General features: G+C 37.3%; 1 protein-coding gene across 1 annotated transcript; it reads left to right on the top strand.

Moving 5' to 3' along the window:
• Nucleotides 1–857: 857 nt before the first annotated feature.
• On the top strand, nt 858–13,926 carry ERCC4 (ERCC excision repair 4, endonuclease catalytic subunit). Its single transcript, XM_026049067.1, has 11 exons — nt 858–1,040; nt 1,764–1,944; nt 2,670–2,865; nt 4,201–4,408; nt 5,480–5,660; nt 6,001–6,129; nt 6,690–6,800; nt 8,833–9,427; nt 10,598–10,690; nt 11,215–11,327; nt 12,388–13,926. The coding sequence occupies exons 1-11, from the start codon at nt 867–869 to the stop codon at nt 13,119–13,121; spliced, it is 2,715 nt and encodes a 904-aa protein (XP_025904852.1). The 5' UTR covers nt 858–866; the 3' UTR covers nt 13,122–13,926.
• The last annotated feature ends 3,746 nt before the right edge of the window (nt 13,927–17,672 follow it).

Here is a 17,672-nt window from a genome sequence, read left to right as displayed (position 1 = left end):
AGGGATCAGTGCTCATTCCGGTCCTAATCAATTTATTCATCAATGAAAGGACAGAGTACCCCCTCAGCAAGTTTGCTGATGATACAGAACTGGGAGGAATAGTTGATAGCCCTGAGGGCTCTGCTGACATCCAGAGGGACCTGGACAGGCTGGACAACTGGGCAGTGAGAAAGCTCATGAAGTTCAACAAGGGCAAGTGCAGGGTCCTGAACTTGGAGGGAATAACCCCGGACACCAGGATAGATTAAGGGTTGACCTACTGGAGAGCAGCTCTGTAGAGAGGGACCTGGGTGTCATGGTGAGTAACAAGCTGACCGTGAGGCAGCAGTGTGCCCTGGTGGCTAAGAAGGCCAATGGGATCCTGGGGTGCATTAAGAAGAGCGTTTCCAGCAGGTCATGGGAGGTGATCATCCCCCACTACTCAGCTCTGGTGAGGCCACATCTGATAGAAYTAGAGGAAATGGCCACAAACTGAAGCACCAAAACTTCCACAGGAATTTAAGGAAAAAAATGTTAACACTGAGGGTGACAGAGCCCTGGAACAGGCTGCCTAGAGAGGTTGTGGAGTCTCCTTCTCTGCAGATCTTCAAAACCTGCTTGGACGCAGCCCTGTGCCACATGCTCCAGGTGACCCTGCGTGTGCAGGAGAGTTGGACTAGAAGAACTCTAAATGTCCCTTCCAACCTTTATAATTCTATAAAGCAGAAGACCCTTTGCCGCCTGCCGACAYCTGGGAGCCCCCAGTGCCGCGGCCTCGCCTCACGCTCTGGGTGGGGAAACGGCGCGTGGCCGGCAGAGGGCGCCGCGCCCGCGCCATGGCCGCCCGCTGCGCATGCGCACGGCGGGGCGGGCCGGCGCGGGCGGCCATGGCGGCGCTGCTCGAGCACGAGAGCCAGATATTCCTGGACCTCTTCCACAGCGACGGGCTGGTGGTGTGCGCCCGCGGGCTGGGCATCGACCGCCTGCTGCTGCGCTTCCTTCGCCTCTACTGCGAGCCCGCCAGCCTTGTGCTCGTGCTCAACACGAGCGCCGCTGAGGAGGTGAGCGGAGCTGCGGGGCGCGCGCACGGGCAGGGCGTCTCCCCGCTGCCCCCTCGTCGCTCGCCTCATGCGCAGCCTCCCCCGCGCTTCATCGTTGCCATCTCCGCCGTGTCCGCGTACCCCCAGCCGTCCCTTCACGCCGCCGCCATTTCGCGCGCCCGCTCTCCTTTCCTGGCCGRCTCCGGCCGCTCTCGGCCTCCGCGCTCCTTCCTGCCTGGAGATGCGGATTCACGTCAGGGTGGCAGCTGTATTTTATAAGATGAAGCACGGGCATGGAGCTTGCTGGGTGCCGGTGCATCCGCGGAGAAGCTGCAGGGGATAAAGAGGCTCTTTTTAGGTCCTTTCCTCGTCTCGGGTCCTCAGTGTTAAAATCGCCTCTTCTCCGAGGAGGGTCAGTTAAAAGTGTGAGAGAAAGGCCTAAGATAAACTTTTCAGAATACCAGAATTGCTGTGTCAGGGACTCATATTTGCTTAGCAWTTTCCTCACTGATACTGGGAATATGTCAGTTCTTAAGTCACTTAACTTTTAAACTGAGCAAAGAATGAGGAAAACAAATATATACTTCTTAGGTAATGATTATACTGTTACTAATAGTATAGTGTTTTTAATTTGTTGTGGACAGTTCTGTAATAGAGGGGGTTGTTTGCTGAAAGGGAGGGGAAAAGAAAAAAAAAAGGCAGYTACCACACTGAARCCTTGTGTTTTCACTATGTTTGGTGTAGGAATATTTCATCGATCAGCTGAAGTCAGAGGGAGTTGCTCACCTTCCTCGGCGCGTTACCAATGAAATCACAAATAATATTCGCTATGAATTTTACACACAAGGAGGAGTCCTCTTTGCAACAAGCCGAATCCTTGTGGTTGATTTCCTCACTGACAGAATTCCTGCAGACCTCATTACTGGTAAGAGCTTGATGACACAACTGGATGATAGTAAAACCTAAGAGGCAGGAATATAAGAGTTTTTTGACTATTACCCAGGATTTTCAACAAGCTATAGCTTGTTGATGCCTAAATATCATGCAATATTGAATGTGTGGAAGTAAGTTTTTTGAAATATGTTTTGAAATATGTTTTTGAAGTATGTTTTGAAAGGGATATATGTGTGTAAAATGACACAATGGTTTTATACTTTTCATACTGCCACTGGGGGTCAGCATACCACTAGAGGTCTTTGATAGAAAGTGCAGCTCCTTCATCTAAAGCGACGATAACGCTGCATTCTGTAGGAAGCCTGTGCATTGCTAGTGTGCCACRCTGTGTGGAGGAAAAAAAACACCATAAAAACATGTAGTAGTGTTTCTTGAAGAATTATCATAGTGAAAAAAATGTTTCTTATATATTTTTTAAATCACTGTTGAATCACACACAAATTGATGAACTTAAAGATGGATGAACAGTTGATGAACTTATAAATGGAGCTAACTAAATATAAAATAGTAATTTCTGTAATACAGAAGAATGATTCCTGGTAATTTTGACCAGATACAAATAATGGGGTAAATGCATATACCATCRTAAGAACTACCATTAATACAGTTCACTTTTGAGGGGATTCCATGGTCCCCAGAAAGTTTGAACCACTAAAATTCAATATTTTATAACTTGAAAACTTCTTATTTTGACAGGCATTTTAGTATACAAAGCACACAGAATCATTGAATCCTGTCAGGAAGCATTTATCTTGCGACTCTATCGCCAGAAAAACAAGCAAGGCTTCATTAAAGCTTTTACAGATAATGCGGTTGCATTTAACACTGGCTTTTGCCATGTGGAAAGAGTGATGAGAAGTCTTTTTGTCAGAAAACTTTATCTGTGGCCAAGGTAAGACACTTTTTTATTTCACAAAGTAGGTAAACCTAGCAACATTCATTAAGATTTTTCTTATAAAATGAGCTGTATGCAGTCACACTACTAATGTGTGTCTCCCTCTGTTGCATTCCTAAACAATTTTAATTCAATTTTTAATAGAASGAAGTAGTCCATCTCAAAGAAAATGTATTCCTGTAAGTATTTTTGAAAATAGACCGCCCCCAAATAAACGGCTGTACCTGTAGTACACATGTCCTATTAGCAAATAGAAATCACATAGAAAGTGATATTAATGTCTTAAGGAAAGTATCACTTATTAAACAGGTGATTTAAGCCATGAAGTAACCAGAATAAGGACTATGAAATCCACCAGTCATGCAAGTATTTTCTTTTAACTGTGGTGAAATTCCATGGGTATTGTTTCTACATGGAAGGTAGTTTTCTGTGTATATATGTTTGGTTGTTTTAAGTCTTTCTCTAATTTTACATTGTGTAGGAAATTGGCAAGTTTGTTATATGGGTTCAGGCTTTCAGGAGTAAAGCTACAAATGAAACTGGTCACCTTAACTTATTACTCCTTCAATTACTCCCAATGCTCCTGCATTGGGCAGCTGGTCCATCTGTTTTGTCCTTAGCCTAGTTTTGAATGTGATTTAATTTTTGTGTTGTACCGTACTGTCAAGAGTTTAACAGGTTTCCTCTCAGTATTACAAAGAAGCAGAAATGGTGTAACTACCATTATGCATGGCTTTTGAGCCATAAAAATGCCTGAGAGTGTAGGCTGGAGCAAAGTAACTGCCTGTAGAGTTTCAAAGGTCAGTCTCTTTCCTGKACCTTGCTCTGTTAGTACCGTCAGCCCTATGTACTTGTACAGACAAATGGGCTGTAGAGGRTATGTTGTAACAGGGACCTTCTAATAATAAACAGAAGGGGAGGAATGCACAGGATCTGCTAGTGAATCCATGCGATTCTAAAGGATTTATAMATGCATTAAAGTTTTCTTCCATGGGAGATATTTTTGTTTGAGATGTGATATTTATGTTGAGATGTGTTGTCTCTAATTTTGGTGTAGAATCTAGTGCAGTAATTCTTCCTGGTTCATTCACCACCACTATAGGCTTGTATGGCTGGAATAGGTATAATCATGATCTCAGAACAGACACTTTCTTAGGTTCTCCATAAGCACTGTTGCAATGTTTGCTTCTTTAGAAATGGGTTGATTTTTGCGTTTAGTTTACTTGTTTACATCTAAAGCAATTGTAATTTTGGTTTATGTGAACTTTTGAATAATTATGCCATCAAGTAAAACTCTTCAGATGAAACTTAATGAGCTCTTTTTCTGCTTAGGTTTCATATAGCTGTTAACTCGTTTTTAGAGAAGCATAAACCTGAAGTGGTAGAGATACATGTGTCAATGACTCCCAAGATGCTTGCTATCCAGACTTCTATACTGGATATTTTGAATGCCTGTCTGAGAGAACTCAAACGTTATAATCCAGCTCTGGAAGTAGAAGATCTATCTTTAGAAAATGCTATTGGTAAACCTTTTGATAAGGTAACTCTTTTGTTTATTTTGTTGGGTTTAATAATAATGCAAGTTGTCTAATTAATCTGTAAAACAAATAAATACCATCAGCAACCAGATATTCTCTGGCAACGTTAATTACTGGTTCAAGGGCACAAACTGTTAATTAGTAATGGTGATGTGATAGCTGCCAGTASGATTTTTTGGCTCGTTAATGTTCTTTCATTTGCAAAATCGCTGCAGTTCAGACATCTGTTTCTTGGTGCTGTGATGGTTCAAATAATTATGAATACGGRTGTACTTTTACAAGCTTTAATGACAGCCCAGTTACATAGTGTATTGTATTTAATTTCTAATTACAAACCACAAATTGAAGTCTGATTACCATGCTTTACTATTACTGCTATGATTTCATATGATATCATTTTATTATTTAAAAATGGCTGTCATCTCAAAATATTTCAAGGTAAGTGTACAATAGCACTTTTTTCTCTTAGATTTTCTACTCATACCTTCTTTACTAGGTATATATAATATGCAACATACCCTTGTATGTTGTATCCTTGCAATTCTTTATATTTGTAATTAATTGTGTGCTTGTTATTATTGGCAGGGCTGCATACATTTTGTATACATGCACTTTTTGTAGGGTAAAATAATAAACTTCAGCCATCACTGTGAACCAGAATTACTTATTACCTTGATTTAATGGGGAACTGCTTCATATGAGGAATTCTGTACTCCACATGTTTGTGCTTTGTCGGTTGCATGTCTGTGGCATTTATATTGTGGTTAACTTTTTTTCTTTTTGCTGTAAATAAAGATGCTAAAGAAAAATACCCGGTGAAAGCCTGAATGATAGAGATATCTGCAAACTGCCAATATGTTACACTGACTTGGTTTAAAAAAAAAAAAAAAAAAAAAAAGATAACTATTTTGTTAAGTAATCTTTCTTATCTTGCCATCACTTCTGTACTTGGGTGTTTGTGATACTGGTTGGGAAACCACTGATATCTCCTGCAAGGAAAGAAAGAGTGCATTCCTTTTTCCATTATTGTAGCATATATTTGTCGTCTTGAACTTTAAAATTTATTTTTGTAGACAATACGTCACTATCTGGATCCTCTCTGGCATCAGCTTGGAGCTAAGACCAAATCTTTAGTCCAAGATTTGAAAGTGCTCCGTACTTTGCTGCAGTATCTAACCCAGTATGATTGTGTCACCTTCCTTAATCTTTTGGAGTCACTGAAAGCCAGTGAAAAAGCCTTTGGWGAAAATTCAGGTAAACACTGAATAACTGTACCAGTTAATGCATGAAAAAGTGAAATGTTAATATTTTTAATTAACACTCTCAAGCATATGAAGGCATCTAATTAGGTTTTATGTAACCAGCCATAAGGACGTAGGTTTTTATTGACAGATAATGCTTTCATCTTCCCACTTAACTGCTGTTACTTAACAGTGTGAGATTCGCATCACATTTCTGTCTTCTATTAAACTAGTAATTACRTAGCAAGCAGCTAGCACAGCTATTTCACATGAGAGATTTGGGGCTTTGATTGGAAGGGATTGAAATGTGTATTGCAAATGTCAAACAGCTTATATTTTCTTTGCATCTTTAGGGTGGCTGTTTCTTGATTCCAGTACTTCCATGTTTGTAAATGCTCGAGCCAGAGTTTATCGCACTGCAGATGACAGCCTGAATAAAAAAAGAAAAGTTTCTGAAAACAATGATGCAAGAAAAGAAAATGGTACTGATCATTCCTGATTTTAACTTTGACTTCGAAAGTCACTTGATTTTGAATACAAGTGTATTTACTTGTGTTATGGTTGCTTATATGATCTCATAAGACCCTAGTCTGCTGAGTTATTTTGAGACATTATCTTAGTTCAAAGAGTGTGTATAATAAAAAAGTTAAAACAGAGTCACAAGAAAAGGTTTTTATCAGCTTGCACAGGGATTCATTGTGGAGATTTTATGGTATTGTTCTTGAACTGTTTAGTTTATTAGCTTGATCTTTTCATTTCTTGTGGGAAGGTAGGAGGCTGTCACTTTTATAAACAAAATATTTAAGAGTTTAAGAATTGAAGAATGAAACTATTTAAACTTTATAGATCATTAAGGAATTTATCCTCCTTATAAGTATTTCTATAGAAGTGTTCTATTGCAACAGCACAAACTGAAAATGTAGACTGGTGGACATCGTATTTGCAAACAATCATGATGTTATTAACATCTAACCACTAATGTAAAGTTACAAAGTGTGTTTTGGTTATAAATGGTGCTGTATTCAATCTTGCTTTATTTCAGAAATGAAAAGAGAATTGGTTCTGGAAAGTAATCCAAAATGGGAAGCTCTACAAGAAGTATTGAAAGAAATTGAAAATGAGAATAAGAACAGTGAAGATCTTGGTGGTCCAGGTGAGATAATACCAAACATCATTTCACAATATAGCTCATTTTCTACGTGACCTTTAAGAAAAGGAGCCTAAAAAGGATCCAAACTCTTTACTACAGTCATATTATTGAGTTAGTTTAAGTTTAATAATGGGTGGATTTGAGACAAGGACTTTATGCAAAATTGGCTGCTTATAAAACTGAAAAAAAAAAAAAAATTAAAATGTAGCTTTCTTTAGGAGAATACTGGAGTTGACTGAAGATTGTCACCATTGGTTTGTGCCAGTATGTTCATTTGATGGAACCTGATTGATTTCTTCTCTACCATCCTCTTCCATGTTGCTTTAACCTTGTTTCTGGGTGGTGTGTGTGTGGTTTTTTTTTTTTTTTTTTTTTTTTTTTTTTTTTTTTTTTTTTTTTTTTTTAACCCATCTGCCCATTGTGCTAAAGTGCTTCTGTGAGTATTTCTGAACAGTGTTATGGGGGGGAAACAAAGAAATGCCCCATAACTTGGGTAAAAAGTTCCTTTCTCTGAATAACTTGACAACACTGCACTCAAGAACCAGAAGTAGCAGAAGCTGATCTGCAGATGTATTATTTCCCAAATGTAGTGAAGTCTCTTGCAGACAGGTTTATCTATACTTTTTTTTTTCTTTTTTTTAATAGTTATAGCCAAGAAAGTTTCCTGCAGATGGGCTTAGGAGGTGATAATGTTTCCTCCTTTTTACTTCAATTCAGTTGAAGTTCTAGGGGGAAAAAAATCCAAACCCCAAACAATCTACAACTTCACAGAAAAATTAGTCAGCTTCTTTTATCCATGATGCAGAAGGCTTTTAGTGGGTATCTTAATTTAATTGTTAAGAATTTGACATATGGGCTCTGTGGGCATTTAGGAGCTGGATAGGTCTGGATTTAGGAATAGCTGTTTGTGTTCCAAGTTACTCTGAAAAACTGTGAACTGCAGCCACTTCCAGGTTGATACATTTATGTTTCCCCTTGCCTTGATAGTTGAAACAGGATAGACAGAGGCAATTACCTGCTCAGTATATTTCAGTAGGAATCAGGAGTTCTCTTTTGCTGTGGTCTTAGTTTTAACAACGTTTCAATGTGTATACATTCTAGCCTTATAGACCAGGTAACATAGAAAAAGAAGTGCTTTGTGCCTGTGGAGCTGTTCAGCTCTGTAAGGTAGTCTTTCCTAAACTGTCCAGGCAAGCATTGCTCTTTTCCATTGAATAAGGGAGAAGAGGCAGGGAACTAGAAAAACAGTAATCATTCACTTATCAGAGGTAAGGATGTTATAAAGTGAATGTTCTGTCTTACACCCTTTCCATTTCATACATTGCTCACCTGCACCTGAAAAACTGCACTAGTTCTCCAGAAGGTGCAGTTCCTTGGATAGTGAATAAAAAGTAAGTGTGTTTCTAACTATCTGCTCTGCTGCCTTTCTTATTTTAGGTCTTTTCATCCCCTTACATTTCACCAAGTTTTATTTTGGGAAATAGTAGGGGTAAAAAAGTGTTCTTTTCTGCCACCCACAGTGTTCTGGCTGTGGATAAGAACTGGCTCTCTCACCTAGTGCTGTAGGAGTTTATCTGAGTCAGCTTAGGGAGAATTGTTATTCAAGGCCTATAAATGTCAATAATACTGTGTGAAATGTATTTTCTTRAAATACTTTTAGACTCCTTAATGCAGCAAACAGGCTCTAACTTCTGTCTTATTCCATAATTTACAAAAAGAAGTGTTTTCCAAATATTTTTTTTATAATACGTGCCATATCTGCCTTGTTTTGAATTATCAAAAAAAAATTACTGATTTAGATGGTATAAGAATAAGGAGTGAGGAACTCGCATAACCTGAACCTTCTATTAACTTGTGCTATAAAACATCATACAACTTGACTGTCTCCAGAAGTCCAACAACTGCAGCTACTAAGTGTGAAGGCATTTGACCTTGATAAAATTTGTTCAAAGAGACTTCTTGTATCTGATTTTTTTTTTTTAAACAAAAGTACAAGGCAATAGATTATAAACATAATGTTGTTTCTTAACTACAGGACAAGTGCTKATTTGTGCCAGTGATGACCGAGCTTGTGCACAGCTCAAGGAATGTATTACGGCTGGAGCAGAAGCTTTTTTAACGAGGCTGTATAACAAAACCTTTGGAAAGGATGAGAAGGCTGCAGAAGTGTGGAAGAAGGATACAAAAGCTGCCAAGACCAAAGGAAGYGCCAGAACAGACACAGGACCTCAAGACAAAAAATCCAAACTGAAGGTTTCTTCGAAAGAAAGTAAAAGCAAGAAGCAGCAAGACCATACTTTACCCCAAATGATAGCGAAAACTAAGGAGGGAAATGGAGAGAAGGAGTTGGAAGTGGAAGAATACCAAGAATTCAGCAGTAGCCAGGAAAACAATACTGAGAAGACTCTTTCTGAAGATTTCTGTATTAACCTGCCCTCAGATTCTTACTACGGTATCTTCAAAACACCCCTCACTATTATTCATCCGTTGCAGGGTTGCAGTGATCCCTATGCACTCACTCGGGTACTGCAAGAAGTAGAACCCAGATATGTTGTTTTATATGATGCAGAACTAAGTTTTGTTCGGCAGCTGGAGATCTACAAGGCAAGCAGGCCTGGAAAGCCCTTGAGGCAAGTTTGAGTGGGTGATAACTGGGAATGTCATTGGTCTAAATTTAGCCTTAAAAGCAAAAAAAAAGTATGCTGTTGGCAGTTAACTCGGAACATGCTTCTAATGATTTTAACTGATTTTAATTCCTTTTTAGCCCCCTTAATTTTAAACAAAAACATACTGCATAATTTATTCTAAAAAGTAGCTTTACTCTCTAGTAAAAGAAAAATACTGCCAGTAATATGTTCAACAACATCTTCAACAAGATAGCATGAACAACAAGATAACAAAGACAAGTTTGTCTTTGCCTAGACAAACTTACCGGGAGTCCATCTTGAAAGTTACTCTATTCTTATTTAAAACAGTATCTTCAGGTATAAATTTTACAAGTAAGGCTAGAGCAGAAATGTCARACCTCTCAAAGTATATTGCATAACGGTAGTTACTGGACATACARTTAATTTTTAATTGGCTAATTGGCATGTATTGTAACCATCTCTCATGTCATATGGCAAAATCCCTGCTCAGGAACAAGAAAAATTAGATGTCGTAAATGTAAAATGTAGGTAGAGCCTAAGAGATTTTCATGCTTTCCAAGAAAATAATTAGAATAAAATCCTGTCAGTCTGTCAACGTATACCTCAATTTAAAAACAAAACAAAAAAAAAGACTTAAAACCTGTAGGCAGTTATGTGTGTACCAGATGAGAGCTTGTTTTCTGCAGGACCTGTGTAGGAGTCTCTTGTATAGATAAATTGTTCTAAATCTTAAATGGTGTTTTTTCCTAACCGAAGATCATTACATGTTTTAGGTTGCGAAGTATCATGGATACATTCTTCTGCAACGTTTTTAATGGAGATAAGAACTAGTCTTTGTGTTGCTTGCTTCTTGTCTTTTTTGAATGGACTCACTCAATCTTGAGTAAAAAAAGTCATCCACTCTAGTAGAATCACAGAATTTCAGAGAGTATATCTGCTTTGAGAAAAAGGAAACTGATAAAAGGATTCTTAGCTGATGAGTTTGAAATAGATTTACAGAAAAACATACAGTGAAATCTGTCTCTTGCTCTCCTTTTTAATTTCTTGAACACACTGATAATAGTCTTAAGTGCTGCTGCTTGTTGTTGTGTTTCACTGGTTTAATTTCATATTAAGCTTTGTGGGTTTTTTTTTTTTTCCTTGAACCTATAGGGTTTATTTCCTCATATATGGGGGCTCTACAGAAGAACAGCGCTATCTCACAGCTCTGAGAAAGGAAAAGGAGGCTTTTGAGAAACTCATTCGGTAAGCAAGAAAGACCATACTTTTTTTTTTTTTTTTTTTTTTTTTTTAATTAAAAAATAGAGAAAGAAAATTTGAAGGCTACTCAGCACCACTGGTAACTTTCTAACTGTACCAATTTCGTATGAAAACCACTACATCTGCAGATAGTATTGCTTGTAAGGTATTTGTAAGGTTTTTCATGATTTAATTAGTTTTAAGGTCAGAACCCCGAATTTTAATGGCTATTTTCTTGGACTGCATCAGTCAGTCGTCTTGACCATGTCTTCTCACCAGATGCTTGTTATGACTAGTGATTAGTTCCTTAGCTTGCCCTGTCTTTAAAAAAAWATATGAAAAATATAAAATAGACATATAGAATCTAGCCCTAACAATCTGGAAAATCTAGTAATTAATTTGCCTTTCTTGTCAGGTTTGCAGTCAGTGTTAAACGTTGTAATTTTACCGCTGACTATATGGTTTAAAAGTATTTGTTAGATTTCTAGATTTTAGGGGTGGTGTTCTTTTTTTTTTTGGTGATTCCATAGAGAGAAGGCCAGCATGGTGATCCCTGAAGAGAGGGAAGGAAGAGATGAAACTAACTTGGACCTAGTAAGAGATGCTACTCCTGCATCCTTCTCCACTGACACGCGCAAAGCAGGTGAGCAGTTCCTAAAGTTAGGATTTTGGATCTGAGCTGTCAGACAGGCCTATGGCCTTCCTATGTTTAAATCCTATCCAAAGATAGGATAAGAAATATGATGTCCCTTATGGCATCTCTGTTGTCTTTCTCTGCATTAACAAAGAATTACAATTTTCTTTGAAAAGAAAGTATAGGTTAATGAGATATTTTATGATTAAGACGGGCACTACTTGAATTATTTCTAAACAGCCTGTTGACTCTGAAATTGAATAGTAAAGCTTGCACTGAGGTGAGGAGAATTTAGAGCAGAGCTCTGCAGAAAGTCAAAAGAATTGTTGTCCTCAAGCCCGTAAATATTGTGACATGATTTTTGCCAGAGGTGTGCATAATCAGTTGGATTGTGGATTTTGTCTGTGTACTTTGCAATAAACATTTCTCTTTTGTTGCAACTCTTTTGCAACAATTATATTTTGCAACTATTTTTTCTTGTATTTTTCTTCCTTTTTTTCTGATACGCAGGCTCTATCTTCGTCTTTGCATCTCTGCCCCTGTTTCTGTTGGCTGACATCTCTGTCATCCTGCTGCCCTTCACTGAATAGTCCCATATGTTTCCTCTTAGGTCTTTTGTCACTCCTTACTGCAAGCTCTTCCTATGTCCTTTCACAGTTCTCTGGCGGGTAAAATCATGTTCTGCAATAAAAAGTCATATTACTCTAGGAAAGAGATGAAAGTTATAAGGAACAGTTTCATTATGATGTTTTGTGGACAACTTTTAAACATTTTCTTGATGTATTTAGAGTTCTTCTAAATACTTCTCAGCTACAGTCTGACATGGTCAGCCCCTTGTCAGTCACACAGGGCAGATAGTAAGTATGCATAATTGCTATATTAAACTGCAGAGATTACTCATGATGTGTATTTTGGTAACTAGAACAGTAAGAATCTAAATGAAGTCTGGGTTTATGGTGCTGCTGAAATTGATGTATAATTTGAGATGTGAAATCTGACCATTATGGTAGCACACAGGAAAAATATATGATCAGAGGTATAGGTTGACTGTATTTATTTTGATTTTTAGGTGGACAAGAACAGAAGAGTGTTCAGCAAACTATAATAGTGGATATGCGGGAATTTCGTAGTGAGCTTCCCTCACTGCTTCATCGTCGTGGCATTGACATTGAGCCAGTTACTTTGGAAGTTGGAGATTACATTTTAACTCCTGATATCTGTGTAGAGCGGAAGAGTGTCAGTGATCTTATTGGTTCCCTAAATAATGGAAGACTGTACACACAGTGCATTTCTATGTCCCGTTACTATAAGCGACCAATTCTCCTGATTGAATTCGACCCTAACAAATCTTTCTCCTTGATTCCACGAGGCTCTCTACATCCGGAGATTTCCAGTAATGATGTTACTTCCAAACTAACCCTACTTACACTCCATTTCCCTAAGCTGCGTATCCTGTGGTGTCCCTCTCCTCATGCTACTGCTGAACTCTTTGAAGAATTAAAACAAAACCATCCACAACCTGATGCAGAAACAGCAATGGCTGTCACAGCAGATTCTGAAGTTCTCCCGGAGTCAGACAAGTATAACCCCGGTCCTCAGGACTTCTTGTTAAAAATGCCAGGTGTCAACACAAAGAACTGCCGCGTCTTAATGAACCATGTTAAAAGCATTGCAGAGCTAGTGACGCTGTCGAAGGACAAACTTACTGAAATTCTGGGTAATTCCGTCAATGCCACACAACTCTTTGACTTTATTCACATGACCTACAGCGAAGCAATGTCTCAAGGGAAAAACAAAAGATGACTAATGGAGGTCGTCCAGCATAAGCTATAGTAAAGCATTTTTGCACAATACTTTGGCAAAGTATATAAAATATTTTAATATATGCCTTCCAAGGTAACCAGCTGTTTCCTACCATAATTCTGTTCCATCAGTTTTAATGCTTGGGTTAATGTTGGCAAGTTTCATGAAGAAAAGATAAATTGTTGTTAATGGAGAAATACATAAGACTTTTATTCCTCCTACAGCACTTGAACAAATTCTCTAGCAACACTGAATAAACTGAATGAAGTTCATCATGAAGCCCATTAGGATTAAGTGCTAAAACTAATTGATCAGAGACACATATAACATCTTGTTAAAGATGAAAATGCTCAAYTCTACTCTTGCTATATCCTGCTTGTCTTTCTTAGTGTGTTATTTTCTGGAAACTGCCAGCTTCCTGCTGACAATGATGAATCTGTTTGAAATGCAGCATGACTTTAGCAGCAAGGTGGTTTAGAAGAATGTACTTGGAGTCAGTTTTGTGAGTTTTAGAATATCATCACAAACTGAAGTTGGAGGGGTATGTTCTATGTTGTAGTTGTTTACTAGCAGTAGTTGCGTTTTTTGATTCTCCGGAGTCAGTAGATCTCTGTCTTGATAGATTTTGCAAAGTGCTTTCTTTTTGTCTAAACTGGATAAGGATTCTGCATTAACACAATAGAGCTTAATATCATAGTGCCTTATTTATATTTCTGAAATATTTTTGAACCAGATATGATACCTCTTTTCACTGCACTTACTTGAAAGTGGAAAGCTAGAAATACTGTTGGGAATGTTCTTTTTATATTGGCATATAAAGAGCATATTTAATAAGTTTGGTAAAASTATTGTCACCTAGAAGACAACTTTTAGCATTTTATTTAGCATAGAATGAAGAAAAAAATATATCCTTTTTTGGAAGTTTGTGAAAATATATTTATTGTATTTTTTTACAGAAAACATTTATATTCTACACTGAATTTTAATATCAGCTGCATAATAAACTGCCTTTGCTAGAATTGATCCTGTACCCATCATGTTAATGTATTTAAAATACATATTTAGAGATTCTTTCATATAAGTGTATGTGTGTATATGTGTGTGTGCAAGTGAAGATGAGTTAATTTCTARTGCTAACAAAACATCTATGTGAAAGTATTGATTTTCTGCATTTGAATTCAAGAAAACCATTGTATACTAAGATTTAATGTTTTCTCTGTGTTAAGTATGAATGAATGAATTATGAATTTGTTAATCTGGAATCTAAGACTGATACAATAGGCTTCCAAAATGATTATTATTCTGCAGATCCAAATATCAGCATTAAATACTTCTGTAAGAAAATCTTTAATGTTTATYGTCATTGGGCATGTATCTTGTTCCTCATTTCACTACATTGCTATTAGGAAGGTCTTGTTTCTAGTGTGAAATTTATAATCCAGGGCTCTAAGGGTTTTTTTTTTTATTATAATTACTTCAACATAAGAGGAAGCCTTTCTAGAAAGCTTTCGTGTATGTAAAGCAGTAAGGTCAAAAATGCTTTTTGTCAATAGTGTGTGTAAAATGATGAAAAAACGAGGATTCCTGTATTCTTATTTACTTCAATCAAAGAACACAGCTGTCCTGAATRGATTTTCTATAGCAACTGTTTCAGAAAAGGAGAGCTGAGCAGCCCTACAAACCATGTGGTGCTCGTACATTTACAGCATTAAAAGGCACTTGCTCTTTCAGGGGTGCTGGGGGCCAGTCTTGTGRGCTTGATTTTTGTCTTAGATTTGGATAAGGTAAAAATGAAGGATATATGAAGGTAATGCTTGTAGCTTTGTGTTGTGCCCTAGGTAAGTCATACAATGTAATTAAATAATTAAATAATACATGCTAAATGTATTCTAAAGTTTCTCTTTCTTGATGTATGCAAATTTTACTAAGGATTATTTTCATGCAGAAAAATGAACCTGCATGAGCGTATACAGAAGAGCTTTCCTAGGACAACTGTATTCATCAAATATGAGAGGCTCTGCCAACCTTAAAAGGCAAAGCAGTTGAGAAGAAATTCACATCACTTATAAAATTATAAGTACTTCTTACTAGAACCTGTTCCATCTTTCTGGATGTAACAGCAAAAGTCTTGGCTGTTTAAAAAATGAAAAATCAAATCTTTTTTTTTCCAAATTGGTCCTTAATATTTATTTAACTGTGATCTTACATTTAAAACTTAAACAGTACATTGTTTAAAGCTAATAATATTGAATATATCTTCTGTAATCTCTAGTTGCYTTTTTTTCTGTTTTTAAGCCAAGATTCAAGTGAGTGATAATTCAAGACTTAATGTCGTCTCTTTGGCTTCAACTGATGAAATATTGACATTTGATCTTTCCATTTCTTAGCTTTAGTTTCCATAAAACAATGGAAACAGATATTATAATGACTAATAAACATTAACTTTTTGCTTTTCCTCTTCAGCTAGCACAACCAATTTTATGTGTACACAAGAAAGGTCAGAAAATCTGATATTAAGAAAAAAGGGACTATGAGAAATTTTCTAGAAAACACACTCTTTAGCACTTTTCCATTTTATTTGCTTTCTTAGAATCAACTAATAGCATATGCAGAAAAAAAAAATCCATGGTTAAAGAAGAGAGAGACAGAGATTGAACCCATGGCTAAAATTTTCAATAAGGTACAAGAAAACAGGTAAGCGTCATTTATGGCTCAAATACCATTTTTTATTTTGAGTACTAAAGTTACAAGTTCATATCCTAGATTTGTTAACATAAGCATGATGGTTGTTTTGACTCCAGCTTTGATCTGTATTTTACAAGCTTCTCTGCCATTAATTTAAAAGGTGAAAATGTTCTCAGGARCAGACTTGAAACCATGGAAGAAATCTCAAGAGCTTGTCCAGCCAATACTTTGCTAAGAGAAAACTTTACCGGCTTTAGGAAGGGTAACCAAGGCTATTGCACTGCTATGGTGACTTCTTGTTGTCTGAACAGAAAATGTTTCTGCAATGTATCAAAATGAYCTTGCACATGCACTAATTTTAGTGTGATTTTTAGGGCACAGTGAAGTTTTTATCTTCCTTTGCAGGTGTTATAAGGCAGTATTCCTGAGAATCTAATTGTGGTTAATGAATATTGAGGTAGGAGTTGTTTGTTTTTCTTTAATAGATCACAACTCTGTTTGCAAGAGCTCCATCCATAAAGAAAAAGTTAGATTCTGAATTTCCTTGAACACCAAAGCCTCCCACCGCATTCTTGTAGTTGCCAAGATGCATTTTGTTCCTGCCTTATGCCTCCTTATTCAGGCCATGTGCTGAGATCTGCCAGACTTGGCACCCTGAATCTGGGTGGGCAAATGTAAGCCACCATCTTCTCCAGCTCTCTGAGCTCTGACTAGGGCTGGTGATTRCAGACAGATCTCATCAATGGTTTGGGTTTACTGGGAACACTTTTCACCGAAGTGAACAATGAGAACACTTGGTTTAAAGACTGAAAATGTGCTCAAATTAACTTAGGAGTGCTAGCACACTTGCTATTACAGCTCAGGCAGWTATTTCTTTTTTTCTTCAATTGGCTTGTTTATTAGGTTTTATTGTAGGGCATTTGTTTGACTACTCAGAAACAGAGTTGGATGCTTACATAAAGTCCTTATAAACCAATACAAAATGGAGAGATAATTATTACTTGAAAATAAAACACTTAAAAATCTGTGAATGCTGACAGTTAGAAAAGGCTATGACCTAGAAAGATAAATGTTTGTGTTAAAATACTATCCATTTCTAGCTGTATCCATGTGTTTCATTTGTCACAGATGCATTCTGACATTCCATAGCCTATCAATCCACCTTTCTTGTAACTTACAGAATGTCATACAGTATTCACAATTCTTGCAGTCTGAAAGTACATCCTGACATTCCCACATCCAAATTATGTTTAAATGACTCGTCTCAGCTTTCATTATGTCCATCACTTAGAAATGAGATACTCCTATTATGGAGATGGCAGGTATGTAAATGTTCGCAGCACCTTCTTGTCTACTGCAATAGCAAAAATGTAGGAACCCTTCAACATAAGCATCCTGCCTATGCCACAAATGGAAAGCAAACAAGAAAAAGCACAATTTTGCAGTTTGTTCCATTGCACAAGGTGCMCAGGTCAAGTATGTCCAAGATAGTGAGGATGTTGCAAGCCATGCCCTGAATTATAGCAATAAACTTGCCGTGCCTTCTACTCACCAGTACCTTCTACTTCATATAACTACTTCAATAAGATATGTGGATTTTTAATATAGCAGAAAATGCATTGCATTCAATATCACTGGCTGAGAGAATTCATAATCAAGATTTTCTTCTCTGTGGTATTTGTCTAACAGGAAGGTTTTATTGAGCTAATACTATGTGCTTTCAAATTTTTCCRCAAAATGTTACTGATATTAAAATATTACTAACTTTTTTTTCTCTCATCCCCTTCACTTTCCTATGGATCCCTGGCATATTTAAAGTACCTTGAAAATTGTGCGCATTGCGACTCCAAGCAGAGGAATTTCAAC

Source organism: Nothoprocta perdicaria, unplaced genomic scaffold (genome assembly GCF_003342845.1).
Source record: "Nothoprocta perdicaria isolate Ctin4 unplaced genomic scaffold, notPer1 scaffold_59, whole genome shotgun sequence".
Lineage (NCBI taxonomy): Eukaryota > Metazoa > Chordata > Aves > Tinamiformes > Tinamidae > Nothoprocta > Nothoprocta perdicaria.
This window is presented reverse-complemented; position numbering and strand designations above follow the sequence as displayed.